We start from the raw sequence: 20,000 nt of genomic DNA on the forward strand, positions 1-20,000 counted from the left end.
GTGTGTGTGTGTGTGTGTGTGTGTGTGTGTGTGTGTGTGTGTGTGTGTGTGTCTGAGTGTATGAATGTGTGTGTGTGTGTGTGTGTGTGTGTGTGTGTATGTGTGTGTGTGTGTGTGTCTGAGTGTATGAATGTGTGTGTGTGTGTGTGTGTGTGTGTGTGTGTGTGTGTGTGTGTGTGTGTGTGTGTGTGTGTGTATGTCCTACCGTTGAGAGATCGGAGGCTGTCAGAGGGTGACGTCTGCTTGAGCGTCTGCTCGACCTGCTCCCGGCGCTTGGACTCGTACTCCAGGGCTTCCTGCAGTTTTCTCTTGGCCTTCTTCTCCTTCTTCAGACGCTTCTGAATTATTGCTGAGGCCAAAACAAAACACAGAAAAAACATTAGGATAAAAAAGAGAGGAGAGGAAAAAAAAGGAGGTGAAGAGATCCTTTGAACTGTCAGTTATTGAGTGGAAGTAAAGATAGTGTAAGCACAGCTGCTCAGATTTGCCTCTGGTTTAAATGGATGCCAGAAGCTAACTCGTGACTTACACTTCTGAGAGTGAGACATATGAACACATACTACCAACAAACCACCAGACAGAATAGTCTGATTAGATGACCAGTCACATCACGACTAAACAGATTTGAGCTGAGAAATGAAGCTTGAGTTTGATTATTAAGAGGTGTGGTTGGAACACAAGCTGCAGGCCCTGAACGTTGGAGGGTTGGGGGGTGATGATCACATAATGGACAAAAAAGACTCACCCAGTACGGCAACTATTCTCATTCAATAAAAGTTGTTTTTGCGTCCTTACCAAAATAATTGAGCTAGCGAGCAATAACCTGGATTATCCTAGGTTGAAAAGCCAACGAGACCAGGTTTAAGCGAAACTTTCCATTTTTTCCCCGTTCGAATCTGAAGTCGCGAACACCGCTCTGAATACTAAGTAAGAAGCAGGCTGCAGGGGCTTAGGCTGAATGAGCACATTTAAAGGGACACTTTTGTGGAATTGGCTTATTAAATTCCATTTGATTAATTACTTGCACTGGATGCATAGAACATGAGACGATTACTTTTTTTTCTCTTCTCTTTGCTACACTTTTTATTTACAGACAGAGGCTATAAATCATTCATATTAATATCATAATGTGTGCTTGTAATTACGAGTATTAACTCCCTAATAGGGAATAATGCTGACTGTATCTCCAAATGCGACATGGTGGCCCCCTTATTAAAGTGTATGAACGTTTCATCTTTAAAAACACACACATTAACATTGAGTTACTATTCACACTGTGCTCTGTTAAGTGGCCGTGTATGCATAATCAATCCCTGTTTGTAAATTGATCCATACATAAATACAGCTGGTTATGGAGTGCTTAATGCGCTTGATTATTCATGTTCCGGTTATTGGGAAGCTCTTCTAAGCACATCCAGGGGATGGTGGTTTGTCTGGTGTGTGTGTGTGTGTGTGTGTGTGTGTAGTTGTGCCTGCTGCTATGTCTTGATGTAGAGAGTGCTGGTAATAAAAGCATGTAATTATGTCTATATGTTTCAGAGAGAGAGTATGTGAGAATTTATGTGTTTATCAGAGTGTGTGTGTGTGTGTGTGTGTGTGTGTGTGTGTGTGTGTGTGTGTGTGTGTGTTACCTCTGTTCTTCTGCTCGATGGCGAGCTGTTTCTCCAGAGTCTCTCGGAGCTCCCGCTCTCTGAACAGCTCCATCTTCAGCTCTGTCTTCTCCAGCTGCACCTGCTTCTCCTGGGCGCGTGCGTTATCTATGGCCACCTTTAACAGGCCCTACACACACACACACACACACACACACACACACATATTCTGTGTGAAATTCCCTTCATGACAAGATAACCAGACATGACCCTTTCCTTTTGCGTTTATCCAAATCCTGATTTGTGATTTACATTGTCTGCTTTGTAAAGGCGCATCTCTCGTATAATGTAACAAAACACATGGAGATTAATGCGTCTGCAAAGCTCCATGTAAATCCATGCAAAGTGCGTTCGGCGAATGGTCTGACCTCTTTTGGCCGCAAGGGTGAAATACAAGCCGAGGGAGAGGGACAGCGAGGTCACCATTCTGAATGAGTTCACAGCCCTCTCCATAGACTTGTTAAGATTACAAATGTGCATGTGTGGCAAAAAATAAATCAATAAGTATGAAAATAATTACAACTTTTAGAGACTTGGAAGCCATGGATTCGTAAAGGCTGGGTCATGCATGAAAAGATGTATCCAGGGAAATATTTCGCATAAATAAAACATGCAAAAAAATGGGCTTCTCTGGAGATAATGTTCACAGAGATGGAGATTTGCATACTGGCAATACAAACCATGCCGTGACTATTTCAAAACAATTATTCCCTATACACACGCAATTAAAGCAAATGCAATGGGCTATATCATACTAATTGTTCGTTCTTATGACCCCAATTTACTCCAAGTTGCTTTATCTCAATTTTCTGCTTGGGTACATTTTGTTGATTTGTATATGAATGTTCAATCAAAACATTACCCCGAGATCGAGATTAAAGATGACTTAGTCGACTTGTGCGGCTCTGAAGAGGCTGTGCTAATTATCGCCGGGGCCAAAAGGATCGCCTCGAATCTGATGTCCGTAACACAAGAGCGCGGCGAGTGCGGGACTCGAGTCTCTGCTCAGTCCCACTACTGTACTCACATCATTAGTCTTAGAAAGCAATGATAATCAAGTGCATTCATCTTCCTGACTAGGGGCCACATTTGCACGGTAGCAACAACAGACTGGCGCAGCACTGTTCGTGCTCTGCTGCCATCACAAAAGAGGGCTGATACCAGGCCTTCTAGAATGGGACTGCAAACAATGCCAGCCTTTCCATTTGTGATCATCTCTCTCTCTCTTTCTGTCTTTGTCTCAGCGACGAGAAACAAATGACATCGAATTCCACCGAGGACGTTTACAATATGACAGTCGCATCCTCGGAGCATATCTAAAATAGCTCGTCTTCCTTCGAATCCCTGATAAAGAGAACACCTGATTCCAATCACTACAGCTCTGGTTTCAAGGAAAGAGGAGCGCCAGAAGATTGGGATTGATATTGATGACAACCCGTCAGTACAGGCTCTATCGGCGTATTAATCGGAGCGATATTCATTGACTGTATAGCCCGGTGGGAGAGAGACTGGGAGAGATCACCTTAACTCTTGTCTGCATCTGTTCCAAGTTGAGTTGCTGTGCGAGGGTACTGCGTCAGGGGGGCACTGAGAGGCTAGGAGGAGGGGAGCTCTCACTCACCTGGATGTTAGTCAACAGAGTCTCTATCGAGGACAGGCCGTCAGGGAAGAGGAAGGGGGAGGGGAATCCGGGCGGCAGAGCCTGGCTGGCCAGCGACAGCCTCTCGTAGCTGTCCCTCGCTGTTGGCGTGCACAGGGGGTTTTCTTCTGGTGGGGAAGAGATGGAGGAAATGACAGAGAGAGGATGACAGAAAGAGAAAAGAGAGAGAGAGAGAAACAAATGGAGAGAAACAAAAGAAAAAAACGTTTTTAAAACGTTAAAAAACGCCTTCAACCCAGCAGTGTCCACAAGCCAAAAAGACAAATGTTTTGACGTTCTTTGTGTCACATGTAAAAAATATGTGGCAGCATTTGGTCCAGTTTGTGATTGTACACACATTGTTTGTGAGAAAAATTACATTTGCATGTAGTGTGAGCCTGGCCAATCAGGCGGGAATGATTGATGGCGTGCTCTCCCTTTGTCAGGGTAATCCTTCTTTATTGATGCTACTGTATGCGGACTTCTCCCCTATCCCCTAGAGACTCTCCCCATAGCCTACATGAGAGGAATGAACAATTGTTGAACGTCGGGGTATAAGAACTCCTCTTCCACCCCCCCCCCTCCTCCCCTCCCTCCCCCTCCTCCCCTGACTCCTCTGTTTCATGTGTATTCCTTTTAAATATGTCCTCGGTCATTTGTTATCTGCATCGTTCAGGGCAGGGAATTGTGGGCAGTGGTGCCCCGCCCTGTCCCCCATATGGCCATACTGTCTGTTCTCACATACATACACGTACGGCACAATCAAGCAGATGTGTGCGAATTCAGCGGTCTAGATTAGCCTGGGCGCTGGCCTCCCCAACAAAGGCCATATGGTACCACGATGGCAGAGGCGCCATTTACAGCATTTCAATGTTACAACCACTCCCACTCCCACCCCACCTCCCCAACCCCAACCTAAGAAACAGCCTAGGCAAGGACCGAGGCAAGGACCTGGCCTGATAAAGCACAGAGGGTTAGCCTGGGCAAATGCATTTCAGTCATTCCCAGAAAGCCCTGGCCCCTTCCGATGAAACAAAACAAAAAAACAGAAACTGTGAGTGTGGTTTGGAGCTTCGGCGCACTCCAGGGTTGATTTGATGCTAGGGGAAAGTGGAGGAAGCACGAGGCTGCTGGTAGTGAGGCAACAATGGGCTGACAAGTACCCACAAGCACAACACAAGGGTTTGAGCCAAAGGAGAGTAATGGTGAAATAGAAATGAATATAAACATAGGGGGGGTTTTTCCCCCCACTACCCTATAACACAAGAGTCTGAATGACAATGAGGAGACTAGATGCACAGTACTTCACTACTGGAGCACCTTGACATGCAAACTCAATTGAAGCACTACAGCCTCCCTCTCTGACTAGAAACCCCATTCACCTGCATGTTTCCATCTCTCTCTATGCTTATATCCCCATGCGTGAGGATGGTACTGGATCACCTCTCTGTCCTCCGTCTGCTTCCCCCTCCCGCCATGTCTCCAGACCTCCTGGCAGGTTCAAACAACATCATAAGGCAGGGGAGAGGAGAGGAGCTTCATAGCAAACCCTAAACAGATGTCCTGCCAGAACCCAAGATGCAGTGCAGGCCTACAAGCACACACACACACACACACACACACACACACACACACACACACACACACACACACACACACACACAAACATACTCTCAAAGCGCACCCCTCCCAATCTTCATCCATCCCCATCCCGAGGACTGACTCCTCAAGCAGGCTTTGAGAGGGAGTCTGTTGACCTGCCTATGATGACATCATCTGCCATATATCTCTCTGGCAGGAGGACATCTGCAGAGCAGTCCCAATGCCTGCCGTAATTCCGCGCACGTCACGAGGAAACTCAAACACACACACACACACACACACACACACACACACACACAGTGTGGTGACGATATCGGAATGCAATCATGCAGGCCTGACATGCCGCTCAAAAATGAGGAAGGCATATGACTATAAAAGCATTTAGTAAGCTACAAATTGATATGCTTCACAAGAGGAGCAGAGAAGGAGAGAGGGAGGGAGTCTGGGAACGGCGAGACTAGCACATGTCGAAGATGCACACAGCTGATTCCTACAAGCGTCAATTGCTTCATCTTTTTCTTCTCCTTGCTCTTTATTCCCTCCTTTCCTTGTTTTCTCTTTTCAATCCTGTCATCTTTTTGGGGGACATTTTGTGTGTCTGCGCGGCATTATCTCAAATCCCTGCTCATTCAGAATTAATATGTGTTTATATGGGTGCCTAAATCATGCACAAACACAGCCGCCACTGAAGGAGGCCCTTTCCCTCCCATCAATATTCACTAGTGCCAGCCAAGGCTTGGGAACAGCTGGTGGTGTATTAATTAGTTTAAAGTATTTATTTCCTCACTCTCCTGAGCAGATTGAGTCGAAACGTTGGAGATTATTCCGAGCATCTGCAAATGCCCTGGAAACACGCGGCCGAACCAACAGTTGAATATTCGCCCCGACGCTGTGAGGGATTTAAACATTCCGAGTTCTTGGAAGACGGGAAAGACCACGAAGATGCCCGCAGATTCACAGAGATCCCGCACCAAAACCCCCACCCTCCCCCACACCCCACCCATCCGCACCCCTCAGTCCCACCGATAACCCCAAAACTCCTCCCACCACCCAAACCCCCCCTCCAATTTCACATGCGCTTCACTCCACTTCATTAATTAAGACGGATGGGCGGCTAATGGGGAAACATTTGCATGTGATTTAATTTCCTAAATTAAAAGCAAAAACACAACGGTCCACCTTTTAAGTTTCGCCCGTGATTATTTTTTGCTTTTTAACCGGCACATTTAGAGGTGAGTGAGCAAGCAAGCAAGCGAGCAAGTGAGCGAAGCGGGAGCAAAGCTAATTGACAATAACAGAAGACGTTTTCTCAGTACGCAATAATGTACTGGCCTAAATATTGCGCTGTATTCCCTGGCTCTATTAAAACAATAACAAGATCAGGAAGTTAGTGGGCCAACTCTCAAATGCTGACCACATGTGCTGTTATCTAAGCAAACGAGCAAGTATTGTTAAATTGAAAAGACTGTTCCTATTCTTCACACCCCAGAAGAAGGAAAAGAGGAGGAGGGAAGAAGATGAAGAAGAAGAAGAAGAAGACTGAGGGAGGGGTGAGGAGGACGAGGCAGAAGGCATGTGTCTGTACATGATGAACAACGGGGAGATGTGGTTGTCGGAGACACACACAATTGATTTGCAGGCATTTCTGTCCCTTATTTCACCGAGGCGCTAATCATAAATCACCGCTTTAACCCACTTCTGCTCTGGACTCAGCAGGACCTCGGCACGGAACACAATGCTGGATCACAGGGAGTTTCTGACCGCTTTGTTACCGAAAAACAATCTGTCACGCGTTTGAAAGCCAACACTGTGTCTCGATTCCAATTGCCGGGACGCCAACACACTCTCTCTCTCTCTGTCTCTCTCGGGCTATGAATGCAGCAAATAGTCATATCTTAACATAGCAATGCTTTATTAGGAAGTCTGTGCATGTAGGGTTTAGAGGTTCAGAAAACAAGTGCAGACATAGGTTATCTTTATTTCATGTCCTTGTTTCTCCCTGTGTATCCCTCTCTCTCTCTCTCTCTCCCTCTCTCCATCTTTCTCTCTTCCTACGCTGACATGTGTTTGGATGTTTACTTCTCACCAGCAGCACAGAATCATTGACTTCAACTTAATTACAGTGCCAGACCCCACTGAGATGGAAACACTATGAGATAGGTGGAGAGAGAGAGAGAGAGAGAGAGAGAGAGAGAGAGAGAGAAAGAGAGAGAGAAACCTCTCTTCCGTTTCCAGGTGATATTTCTCCTGCCAGGCTGCCAACAGGAGATGTGACAGCCCCCTTTCCCTTCCCCCTTCTCTCTCTCCCTCCCTCTCTATCTCTCTCTCCCTCTCCACTCCCACCACTCTGAAATACTTATGAAATCCTTTCAGGTCACCCATAGCACAAATAACATTTCATGCACAACTGTTTCGCCGGGATAATAGGAGCCACAAATAAAAATGGGACGCTGTAAATACAATGCATTCTGAATGAAATGCCATAATTTAAAACAACGCAAACGTCTCCCCCACCCCATGCCGACCCACCCTCCTGTCCCTCCCTCTGCCTGTTTGCTTGTGTCTCTCACCCCACACACACACATAATAACCTCACCCCATTTTCCCCTGCATGTCTGTTGAGGGAGTCCTTGATTAGTATGCTAGAGGTGATAAATCACCTTTACAGTTAATTTTTCACCTCCTTATGTGTTGTGTTGCTAAACCAGGAGCTCAGAAATTGACTTGACAAACTATGAATGTAGAAAATATCACTCGGAGGGATCTAGCCTTATCTCCAATTTACATGTTATTAGATTTGTATAGTGAGGAGCGTTTGGGCTCGGCCAGGATAGGCAGTGCCAAGAATGCCAGGAAAAAAAAAAGAAAGAAAAAGAAAGAAAGGATGCAGATGCCTGTGATAACGAAAGATAAAATATGTCTCAGGCTCCCACTTGAAGTGTCTGGTTTTGATGATCTTTGATGGAAAGTCAAAACAAGGATAACCCAAAACAGTCTCACAGATTTTTTGTTTTAATTATGCTCAATGCTGTGGGATAAACAGAGAATAAACCTTTGGGATATTTAGAAACATTCTCCCGATAAATAGCTTTAATTGACCTTGGGAGCTGAAAATCTGCCATATGTTTCCAGTTGCAGCTGTTTGAATTGGGGTCCCAGCTGGCCTTTCAGCTGATGCCTCACGTGAACGAGTGGAGCAGACAGAGAGAGAGAGAGAGAGAGAGAGAGAGAGAGAGAGAGAGAGAGAGAGAGAGAGAGAGAAAGAGAGAGAGAAACCTCTTCCGTTTCCAGGTGATATTTCTCCTGCCAGGCTGCCAACAGGAGATGTGACAGCCCCTCTCTTTCCCTTTCTCTCTCTTTCCCTCTCTCTCTCCCTCCCTCTCTATCTCTCTCTCCCTCTCCACTCCCACCACTCTGAAATACTTCTGAAATCCTTTCAGGTCACCCATAGCACAAATAACATTTCATGCACAACTGTTTCACTCGAGGGATAATAGGAGCCACAAATAAAATGGGACGCTGTAAATACAATGCATTCTGAATGAAATGCCATAATTTAAAACAACACCAACGTCTCCCCCACCTCATGCCGACCCACCCTCCTGTCCCTCCCTCTGCTTGCTTGCCTCGTCTCTCACCCCCCCCCACACACACACACACCTCACCCCATTTTCCTGCATGTCTGTTGAGGGAGTCCTTGACAGTATGCTAGAGGTGATAAATCACCTTTACAGTTAATTTTCTCACTCCTTATGTGTTGTGTTGCTAAACCAGGAGCTCAGAAATTGACTTGACAAACTATGAATGTAGAAAATATCACTCGGAGGGATCTAGCCTTATCTCCAATTTACATGTTATTAGATTTGTATAGTGAGGAGCGTTTGGGCTCGGCCAGGATAGGCAGTGCCAAGAATGCCAGGAAAAAAAAGAAAGAAAAAAAGAAAGAAAGGATGCAGATGCCTGTGATAACGAAAGATAAAATATGTCTCAGGCTCCCACTTGAAGTGTCTGGTTTTTGATGATCTTTGATGGAAAGTCAAAACAAGGAGAACCCAAAACAGTCTCACAGATTTTTTGTTTTAATTATGCTCAATGCGTTGTGGGATAAACAGAGAATAAACCTTGGGATATTTAGAAACATTCTCCCCGATAAATAGCTTTAATTGACCTTGGGAGCTGAAAATCTGCCATATGTTTCCAGTTGCGCTGTTTGAATTGGGGTCCCAGCGGGCCTTTCAGCTGATGCCTCACGTGAACGAGTGGAGCAGACAGAGAGAGAGAGAGAGAGAGAGAGAGAGAGAGAGAGAGATGAGATGGGCAGAGAGAGAGAAAGGTAGATCATAGACACTTTCAATACAGATAAAGAGGGGGAGACAGAGAAATGCAGAGGAAGTTGGGTGAGACACACAGAGAGAGAAAGGAAGAGAGAGAGAACAAGAAAGAGAGCAGAGGAAAACAAGAGGCAGGGGGAGGGAGGAGAGGAGAAAGGGAGTAACGCAGCATTTGGCTGGGCAGTCACTGTGATATATTGACAGGTGAAGCCTGTGTCCTTGCAAACTTGTGTTCCTCCCAGCAGGAGAATTGAATGCTAAAACCTGGAGGATGTCAGTTTACTCGCCACAAAAGAAGCAGCCGGCGCTTTCAGCAGACAATTACATTTTATTTGACCTGCCACTGTGGCTGCAGAAGTTGCCTCCCTCCGTGGGAGTGGTTATGACCTTTCAGCCCAGTAAATGGAGACAATATTACGTTACACACCACTAACCTTTTGGAGGGAGAAAAGAAAGAGAGGGAGGTAGAGGGGTGAGATGTGATGTGTGCATAAAACACTATCTGTATTAAAAACACCTAGAGATCCCTTTGAACACGGGGGCTTGCTTCAAGTCTTACATCTGTCAAGGTTGGCTATAGTTTGTGTGTGAACACTAATCACAGATAAATCCTTTAAAAAAAGAAAGAAAGAAAGAAATCTCATTCTGTATGGATATGGGAAAATGGATATTGTGTATATTAAGCTGCAGTTTAAGCACATTAAGACTAAACTAGCTTGCATACTGAGAACATGTGCTGTGTTTCATATTTAACATAGATTCTTTTAGAGTGAGTGAGTGACCGTACACATGTGCTGGACATATGCACAGGTAAGATGATCATCGTGCAGCATGCTGTTCCCTACAGCATCAACTCCATCAACATCACCACCCGTCTTTACGACCAGACACCTACACACAAACACACTCCTCACGCCCGACACACTCTTTTCTGGTTAATAAGCCCTTTACCGCAGTGAGGAAAATGAGCCATTGGCCCGTGCATGCTGCGAGACAAAGTCAAGTGTTGGAGTAGGTCTGGCCCTGGATTAACAGGTAACATTTGGCTCAGACTCTTATCTGGGAGCGAAGAGGGGGAAAAAAAGCTGAGCTTTTTTTTCACCCTTTCACACACACACACACACACACACACACACATCAACCCCGATCCCTCCCCACACACACACACAGACATACACACACGCGCATATACTTTCAACCCCTCCCAACACACACATACGCATCCACCTCCAACCCCATCCCCCTCCCTCTTTTACCCCCCTTCTTTCCTAATGTTCCCTACACTTAGAGATTAAATCGCTTGCTGCACAAACCCATTTGAGAGAGGAGGGAAGGTGAGAGGGATAATAAGCCCAGGCACTGGGCCGTGTTTTCCTAAACGCTCTCCAAAACATTACTGTGCACGGGCATAAAATTAGCGGCGAGACCTTAAAATGCTGACATTTAGCATGACTTTTTGGAAAGTGACACCCTCATATTTTCTTGTAGGATATCATTAAATTTCAACTGCCCTATGGCATAGCCTGCCCATTAATAACCAATTCAGATTGCCACTCCACTCTTCCTCGGAAATAATGAGGCAGCCCCTTTTTTTGGGCTTTGCCTTAATAAATTGAAACATATTCTCAAGGCCATGGGAAGATGGCTGCACAGATGGGCAGGCAAGGGAGGAGAGAGGAAATATTCATAAATCCTTAACTGTCGGCGCGCGTCAGGGACAAAACAAAGCAGCTATCATAGGGTAACCTCGGCCACTTCTCCACAGTTCACCACCGAGGCAAATGGGGGATCTCAAGGTGCAGTTTGCCAGACAACAGTCAAATGACTCTCACTTATCACAGTCGGGTAAATATGAGATTTTATGGAGGGTCAAAAGCAGAGGCCCTATTTTTCGGGAAATTGCTACTACAGGTACAATTTCTCAAGGCGTTGTACCAAATCGTAACGATGGACTGACTTCATCTCGACCATCAAAGAGGCATGTCACCGGGAGAAGATGTATATGTTTCCTGACTGATGTTCCCCTGCAATTTATACGTGCTTCATAAATTATGCACAAAAGACTCAAAATGGCTTTTGCAGACGGCTCTCCTATTGCGTGTGTGTGTGTGTGTGTGTGTTTTTCTCTACCTTTCTTCCAATCAGAGAGAAACAGAACGTGAAAGGGTGACGCACATCCGCGAGGAAGATATCTTGTCGTGTTTTTTTTTTTATGCGGCCCCGTGTCATATTTATTGCATAAAGGTCAGACTGTTCATTTGTTCAAAGTCAGCGTTTTCCTCCACCCCACCACCACCTCCACCACCCCAACCCATGCAATAAATGCAGGGGCGATGTCATTATCGGACCACCGAGGATTAAAGGCTTGACTGCTTGTGATGACTGCATAAAACAGAACGAATTGAAGGAATGGAGAGAAAAAAAACAGGCTCCGCGGCTTTTTGTCTTACGAACAGACAGACGACGCACCTTGACGCACAAAGCCTTCACCGCACAATGACAGCCAGCGTTCGGTAAACAGGCCCTCTTTTGGCGGAGGTGAGAAGGACAGTGGCTGCCAAAGTGTCTTACATAATCTGATTAAAATAGGTAAGGGGATTGTGTAACCATGGCACAGCTCTCGAGGCCTTGAATTAATTGAACTGCAGGGTTTGAAAGGCTAAAACGGCCCTGTGAAGATCTGTCTATTGTGACAGTCTTTTTTATGGATATATCTGATCTCGCAGACACACACTCACACCACAGCAACACAGGCCAGACACTACTGTCCATGAGACTGAACACCTACATAAAATAAATGTTAAACATAGCCTATGAGAGTTTTCAAATGACAAACATTATGGTCTTAATCTCCTCCTATACATCTTCAGTATGAGAGTTTATAATTAGGGGGCATAAGACGTTTCTGTTGTGGTTAGCACGTTAATTTTGTGACTGTGGCACCTGAACCCATCATACAGTCTAGTAATCCACTGTCTCTGACCTTTTAGCTGGAGTGGTAATTGAATACCTTACACTATTCACTATATGTGTGTATGAGTAACATGGTGTGAAATTTCAGAAATGTCAGATGCCAACACTTTGTCACAGGAACTATAAAGTAAGCTTCTATAAGCTCCTGTTTCCTCTTTAAAGTAAAGCGCAAACATTTCAACCATTGTGCTTTTGAACATTTATCTGTTTGTAGTTAACTCAAGAAGGAAACTTAGTGTGGACGCCCTGTATGCACTGAGTGAGTTGTGACTGTGCCTCGCTTTCATACGCTAGCCAGTCCCTTTCCGCGCAACTATGTAAATGTGACACTACATACTTGATATCAATTAAAATACATTAAAACATTCAAACACTAAAAACCCACGGAATCCAGTGCAATTACCATACTTTGATAAAACAAGTATGCGGCGATAGATAGTATGCAGCATGATCAGAGCACACGGCAAGCTCAGTGGAGGATGGGCGGACATATTAATGTCATTGTACAGGCCTGCAATCCTACAGGGACCGAGGATGTTGTTGTGTTCTGTTGACAGTCGACTCTGGCACTAATCCAGGCTCTATGTACTGAGGAGCTTTTAGAAGGGGGGATGAAAGAGAGAGAGAAAGAGAGAGAGACAAAATGGAAAAATGGAAATGTAAACTTAGAGGAGAGGAGAGAGAGAGAGAAAAAAAACAAAAAAGCAGGGAGAAGCTTAGGAGCCCCGTCTGACTCCTAAGTAAGAAAGAAGTGAAAATGGATGCAAATCCATTTGCCGCCCGGTTCACAGTTATAAAAATACTTAAGGGTTTTTAAACGGGGGGTGATGTGTTAAACGTGTGGAAATCTGTTTTGATAACATTATTCATAACACTGGCTTTGCGCCGCTTGAATTAATAACACTCCATTTGCAGACGGAAGAAAAGCCGGCATGGTATTTCCAGTTAAAGAGATTAATTTTTAAACACCTAATTGACAGGCTGGGGTTAGACTGGATAAGCAACAGCGTTTTTCCGGCTTCGACTGCTGCAAAGTCAAGGTGACTGAGATACTTAGCGAAAGGCTTTCAAACACAAGAGCAGAGCCATAAGAGAGCAGGGAATTAGTCTTCCAGCCGTTTTTCCCTCCACCCCTGTTCCCTTTTTTATTAGGAATGATTTACCTCGCAGTGAAAGGATATAAAAGCCTAAGTATCGGAGTGTAATTACAGCCGAGTCAAAATTTAAAGGTTTGACTCACAATGTCCTCAAGTCAGCTACAACTCGGCGGAATGATAAGAGAGCGGCGTTACACAACGAGTATCTAACAGAGCTGTACTTTAATAGGACTTTGAATGCCAAAGACAGGAAGAAGAGAGGGGGAGAAGAGCAGTGCCCGTAAACATGATAGTCCGCCGTAAACAGTTAGGAATGTGTTTGTGTTTGACATGCTGCTTTGCCACAGCGCACTGTTTACATATAAACATGAAATTATACAAATGTGCCCTCGGAAGAACGATGGCATGATTGGGCTTTTGAGATAGGAAAACAACAAAAGCACCAACAACAACAAGAAAAAAAGCCGCATATTGAACACAAAGTCAGGGTCAACCTTATCTGACGGTGACAGTTGCTGTGCTTTGTGTTATTTTGAATCGCAAATTACCGGCAAAGGGAAATTATCCTACTAATTGTTACATTTCGTCTGTCCAAGGACAAGCAGGAAACAGGTAAAATATATATTCTCCACCATGTGCGTCGCAGAGAGGGCAGATGCTCAGATATGTATTTAAAGCAGGAGTAAAGGAAATAATAATGTGATTCACATTATTGCTCATTATCAAGGCAGGTAAACGGATGAATTCTAATGAGGTTAGCTCGATAAAGGGTATCATTAATGGAGAGAAGAGAGAAAAAAAGAGTTCCTAGACAAACATTAGCATCCAACGCTAGCTGGGCACATCAGATAAAGGACATCAGAGATAAACCATAACACTTAGGTCTGCAATAGCAGACACACTGTAAAGGCTTGGATGTCAGTGCAGATGCCTCAGCGAAGCCTCCACTCCTTTGAAATGGATGGTAACATGAAACGAGCCCTTGTTTTGTGATGGACAGCGAGATTTCACCTTCGCCAGTGCACGATAATACATTATTAAATTTGCTTCCCCCCCTCACACACACACCAGATACACTTAGCTGACCACAGCACATTTAACTCCCCATCTAAGCCTCACATCTTGGCAGGAGAGAGCTTTTCTGTCACTTTTGAGGCATTTCAAAGATTAAAAAGAACCTTCTCTTCTTTTCAACATTCCTAAAAGCCTCGCTTTTTGTGAAATGTGATTAGCAGTTAGTGGTGTCATGCAGTGGAACATTCATGAGAGAGAACAAATATCCAAATGAACTACCCCCCCCTAACCCCCCCTAACACCCTCTGGCCCTGTAGAGATTGCCATCCTTGCCTCATCAGCACTATTTGTTACCGGGCTCTGGAAATTTGATTGATCCTCTATTGAATTATTTTTTTTCCTTGCACCCCTTTCATTTCAACGGGACTCACTGACAAGTTGTTTGATCATAAGGCATTATTGTCTGCCAAGTCACATGTGGGATCCTTATGGCTAATGATCCAGCCTTTTGTCTTGCGGAAAGTCAGGGAGTCAGCACAAGCTTGCGAGCGCGAGTCCATTTTACTTTTAAAGCGAGAGAATGCCAAGGACACGGCGAGGGAAAAAGGCAAACAAAAAACATGCTCTGAATGAAAGTGGGCATAATGATGAACTGGGGGTTTTTTCCCCTGACAGAGGTAGAAGTGTTGCTCTGTGATATAAAATGGGATTTATGTCAGATTTGGTCAGTGGAGTCATGTAAAGAAGCCTGGTTTTAAAACAATGTACGATCATATGGATGCTTCATTGACATTTCATTGAGATTAGCCCAAGATAAATTGGAAAGGCATTAGTCTTTGACAGATACAGTCGTCACTGACTTCAATCCTGTGGCAGCTCTCTGCTGTATGAACAGCGGCTGCACTAATGGAGATCCAGTAGTGAGGTTTTAACAACACTACTGTTTGATTGGGTTGGAGTCCCAGGGAATAGCTATACTGATAAAATGTGTAAATCACTTTGGATATGTAGTGTGACGGAATAAACGTCTGGTAAATAAATAGATATATAGAAAAGCATCACATGAAAATGTGAGATTGAATGTGAGTGATGACACACATACTACAGGGAAAAATGTGTAAACAAGTGGTGTGTCTATAAATTAGATGTTAAGAATGTAAGGCATACCAAGGGCGGAGGGAATATTGAGTATAATTATGTACATATGACAAATAAGGCAATCCAATTTGCACTCATATTGGTGAAACATCAACAGTGGAGCTATATGAAATTAGTATCTTTGTGTGAGTAGTCCCCAGACATTAGAACAAAGTCCTTGCCTTTTCAGCCCAGAGAAATGAAATTAATTTTCACTGTGGTATCAATTGCATTTATAATGTCTGATTGAATAAAATGAGAACTCATACCACTTTCCTTTGTTCGAAATTAATTTGAAAAAAAAAAGAAAATAAATCCTATCTTTGAACTGCTATATGTATCATATTTTTTACACTGCTGCCTATTGTTGACTATTATAAATCTCTTTTTCTTTTGACTTCTGGATTTCCAATAAATCTGAAAAAAAAAAAAAAAAAAAAAAAAATTCTCATAAGCTATCATGCTTTTGCATGCATCGCAACATGCCATGGATTACCCTGACCTCACCCTCACACACAGGTTGGAAGAGGACAAAGAAACAAAAAAGGAAAAAGGAAAAACAAAACACGTTTCTCGGAACCTTTGATCTTCATGAGGATGAGGTATTTGAGATGAAATCATATAATGGCAAACACATGCCACTCCGTCCGCTGACCAGCTGGCAAATTATCGGAGTGATATCGCTGCTGCCATCCTCTATCACTCCGACGGCCGTGACTCTGCTTTCTCTCTCTCTCTCCCTCTCTTATTCAGACACAGGAACTGGATCTGATTAGTCAACATACATTTCAGGTGTGGAGGGGAGGGGGGGCACTGGGGCGGTATACATCAATCATCAATGAAACCCCTAAGTCACAATGCACTGTTAGTGAGGAGTGGAGTACGATATTGTACAGAGCTTCATCCTTGATGACACAGAGAGAGAGAGAGAGAGAGAGAGAGAGAGAGAGGAAGGTGGTGAAGGTGATCTTTGCTAAGTGATTTATTTCTTTTCAATAAAGTCTATGTCAAGTCTGACTGTGCAAAGTGTGTCTAAAGGAAAACGGTCCGTTTTTTTTCTGTTCATTCTGGCCACTTAAATTATTTCAACCTAGAATGTGCACTAAGAGTTAAATGGATGTCAGACTGACTAAGAATGGCTAGAGGCCATACCATTGGTTTATACTTTAAATGAAAGTTCTATGGTGTGCACTACATACTTACTTAACTGAAAGTAGAGTGTAATTTCCTTATTAGTACATGCACTTAGAGAGGGTAAGTGTTAGCTGAGTTAGGATTAGCAACATGCAAACTAAATTTGTATTGTCTTTTTTATTTTTTAATTATTTTCCAAGCCGTAAAGGCTTTGCAACAGTTTTGAGTGTGGTGCAACATTTGCTGCCTGCTGGTTATTGAGTTATTGATTGAGTCTTTTTTAAGTCTTTCTCGTGGAGCCGTGATGATGGCACTGTCGCTTCCCTCGTCCTCGCCAAACGTGGCTGCCTCCACAAGGAATCTCCCCGGAGGAAATGAAACAACGCTAAATGTTTGATGGGTTTACAGCCAAAGGCTTGAGTGGCTTTCAAACAGTTGTGTTTGTCAACTACCTGCTGTTTCAAGAGACCAAGGCTTGTCAAAAGCAATTCAGCTTTCCTTTGCGAGGCAAATCAATTAGCGAACAGCTCCTAATAAACACGAGAGCTAGCAGTTGGATTTTAGCTCCCTTTTCGACTGAAGCGCCACCAGATTTGTTTTAACTTTGGCTGGCAGGAAAAATAGCCTGGCAAATGGGCCCAGAGACAACCATATGGCAATACTGTATTGTGCTGTTGCTCAACTTAAGAAACACTCTTTTCAACTGAGATTGAAAGCGTTTGGTCCCTTTTTTTTCCAACAAAGGTCCAGAAGATGGACAATCACAAATGCTGAACGTGGATGAATGATGAGCCATTATGGTGTCGTCTGTTCTTCTTTCTCGTTAGTTCTTCTTTTTTTTCTTTTTTTGTTCTCCTGTCATACTTGGAATCAGATGATGCAGGGGAACACATTGTGATACCCTGCACCGTCGCTGGGGAGTATAGTGCATGAAATTAATTTAATGCTCTGCCAAGATCGTAAAGATCAAACAAGTGGAGAAATATCATTAAACCATTGGAATGTTATCTCATTTGTCTAAACAAACCGATGAGATGAACAAGGCTAATTAAAAAGGGGGCAATAAACAAAAAATACCCAGGACCACTAGCGACCCCCTCCCCACCCCATCTTACTTTAACAATGGAGGGCATTTATTTTATTAATCTAATGCATCATGTATCATATCATTACAGTTCAATATATCTATCATTAATTTTATTCCCTTCACTTAAGGCTTTTATTGGGATTACTTTGGTTATTAGTTGGTCTAATGTATTGGTTACCTCCAGAACTGGCTGGTACAATCTCTCTCTCATCTCGCAGCATAAACCTGTGCGTGTTATTCAAATTGCCTCATTTATTATGATAGCTTCCTCATGTAAATTCTGCTGACTGCTCGCCCTTGCACAGTCCTCATTAGACTAATGAAAACCTTCAAACGAAGAAACCAAACAACCTGCCAAACAGAGGTCTGAGGTTATTATGAAAATTACAACTCTGGGAGCCAGGAGAAGCTCTGTTCATTAATTCATGCTCAGCAAATTGGTAACTAATTTAGTTGCACTCCTCTGCATTAATGGATTATTTTATAAAAATGTTTTTTCTCTCTCTCTCTTCTTTTTCTTCTACCCCCTTTTTCTGTTAGCCGTAGTCCTCCGCTAAGGGTACCGGGGAAGAGTGCTGAATTCTAATCATCCTGAGTGACATATTAGGACAGTCGTGTCTAAATGATAATGGCATGAAGCTCAAATAGACACAGTGTGGTGGTTGTAGTGGCGGAGTGTGTCTGTGTGTGTGTGTTGCTTGTACCAACTTGAAAAGGGAAATCACTAACAATCTGAGCTAATTGTCATTTAAAGAGGCTTGTAGGCCCGCTGTGATTAAAGTGTTAGGATCGATAGATGGTGTTGATAGAGCACTGTTTGAATATCAATCTAAATCATTGAGGTGCGCATGGATCAGCTAGGACTAAAAAGATGAATTTGCAAGTGTGTATGCATTTATAACACCTTGCAGTTTGTAAACACCTATTCTGCAAATATAAATAAATGCACACACACACACACACACACACACACACACACACACACACACACACACACACACACACACACACAATCACCCCTAAACAGATGCCATCATAAAAAACAAAACACTTTTCCCAGTTCTGCAAGCTGCGAGTATACAAACACACACATGCTCACACAGACACACACAGATGTCATCACAAAATCACAAAAACACACACACTTTCCAAGGTGCAGCCACCAACATATGCCAACAAAGAGACACTGAGGTCCAAACATACACAAAGATACACATACACCCAAAACACACATACAAACAACAGGCAGACATACACATAAACACTCCCTCTCACTCTCACACTCAAACACCTTGGGTCTGACCTGTGAATTCAAATAACTGTGCTAATTATTGCATTCACAAGCCTCCACCATCTGAGAGAGAATGAAAGGGAGGGAGAGATAGAGAGAGAGAGAGAGAGAGAGAGAGAGAGAGAGGAGAGGGAGTGAAAGAGTCTTGCTCTAATCTCCACTGCGGAGGATTCAGTGGGGGAAACACAGGCGGAAGATTTCCACAGTGGCTTTAAAATATCATTATCACCCTCTCCAACACATCCACACCCCCATCCACCGCCGCCGCACGAGAATACCAAATTCTATTATTTGCTTAATTTTGTATTTAATCCCAACTATGGCAGGGACCTGCTGTATTCTTTTCTTTGTGTTTTCATTTTTTCCCAAACGAAAACTGTGACTTGGACTAATTGAAAAAGGAATGCTAAGTGTCTGGAGATTTCAGGAGGAAGGAATTCAATCAAGCGCAGGAGTCGCCAAACGGCAGAGAAACCAGCTGGCTATTGGCAGGCCGATTGGATAAGGATCAAGTGCACCTCACCAGTCATACTTTCACCCAACGATAAGAGACTCAGACAACATGCCTTATGTACCTGAGAATAGACAGCGCATCAAAATGTAAAGGTCTGGGCTGTGAGTGTGTGTGTGTGTGTGTGTGTGTGTGTGTGTGTGTGTGTGTGTGTGTGTGTGTGTGTGTGCGTGCGTGTTTGGGGTGGGAGGGTGTCGTGCTTATAAAGATGATCTCCTGAAGAGCATCTAAAGTAGGTCACTCAATGTATGTATCACATGCTGCATCTGATCTATGCATTGCTCACACAACACATGTTTGAGTCCCTGTGCCTCAGCAGAGATGGGACTCAACAGATAGTGAATTATATACACTACATGCTGCATGGCAGAAAAAAAAATCAAATGGTATAACAATTGGCACATGAGAAGGCAATTCTGTGAAGAATTATCTGAATGAATCGAGCCCAAATACAGACACGATTACCATTAAGGTGTAACATTCACTCCATATAAGCAAAATTAAAAATGTAGGGTTACTTTGTAGGTGGGCTGAG

At 43.7% G+C, this 20,000-nt stretch overlaps 1 protein-coding gene across 3 annotated transcripts in view; it reads right to left on the minus strand.

Moving 5' to 3' along the window:
* The window catches only part of dachd (dachshund d), a 116,654-nt gene that overhangs the window by 9,249 nt on the left and 87,405 nt on the right, over window positions 1–20,000 (minus strand). For 2 of the 3 annotated variants that reach the window (XM_048239710.1, XM_048239712.1), the window contains 3 exons: window positions 3,271–3,416; window positions 1,632–1,779; window positions 206–349 (listed from right to left, as the gene is read on the minus strand). In XM_048239710.1, coding sequence (XP_048095667.1) covers window positions 206–349; window positions 1,632–1,779; window positions 3,271–3,416 — 438 coding nt within the window. The remainder of the gene's footprint in view (window positions 1–205; window positions 350–1,631; window positions 1,780–3,270; window positions 3,417–20,000) is intronic. The other variant, XM_048239711.1, reaches the window with a different exon arrangement.

This window comes from Alosa alosa, chromosome 3 (assembly GCF_017589495.1).
Source record: "Alosa alosa isolate M-15738 ecotype Scorff River chromosome 3, AALO_Geno_1.1, whole genome shotgun sequence".
NCBI lineage: Eukaryota > Metazoa > Chordata > Actinopteri > Clupeiformes > Clupeidae > Alosa > Alosa alosa.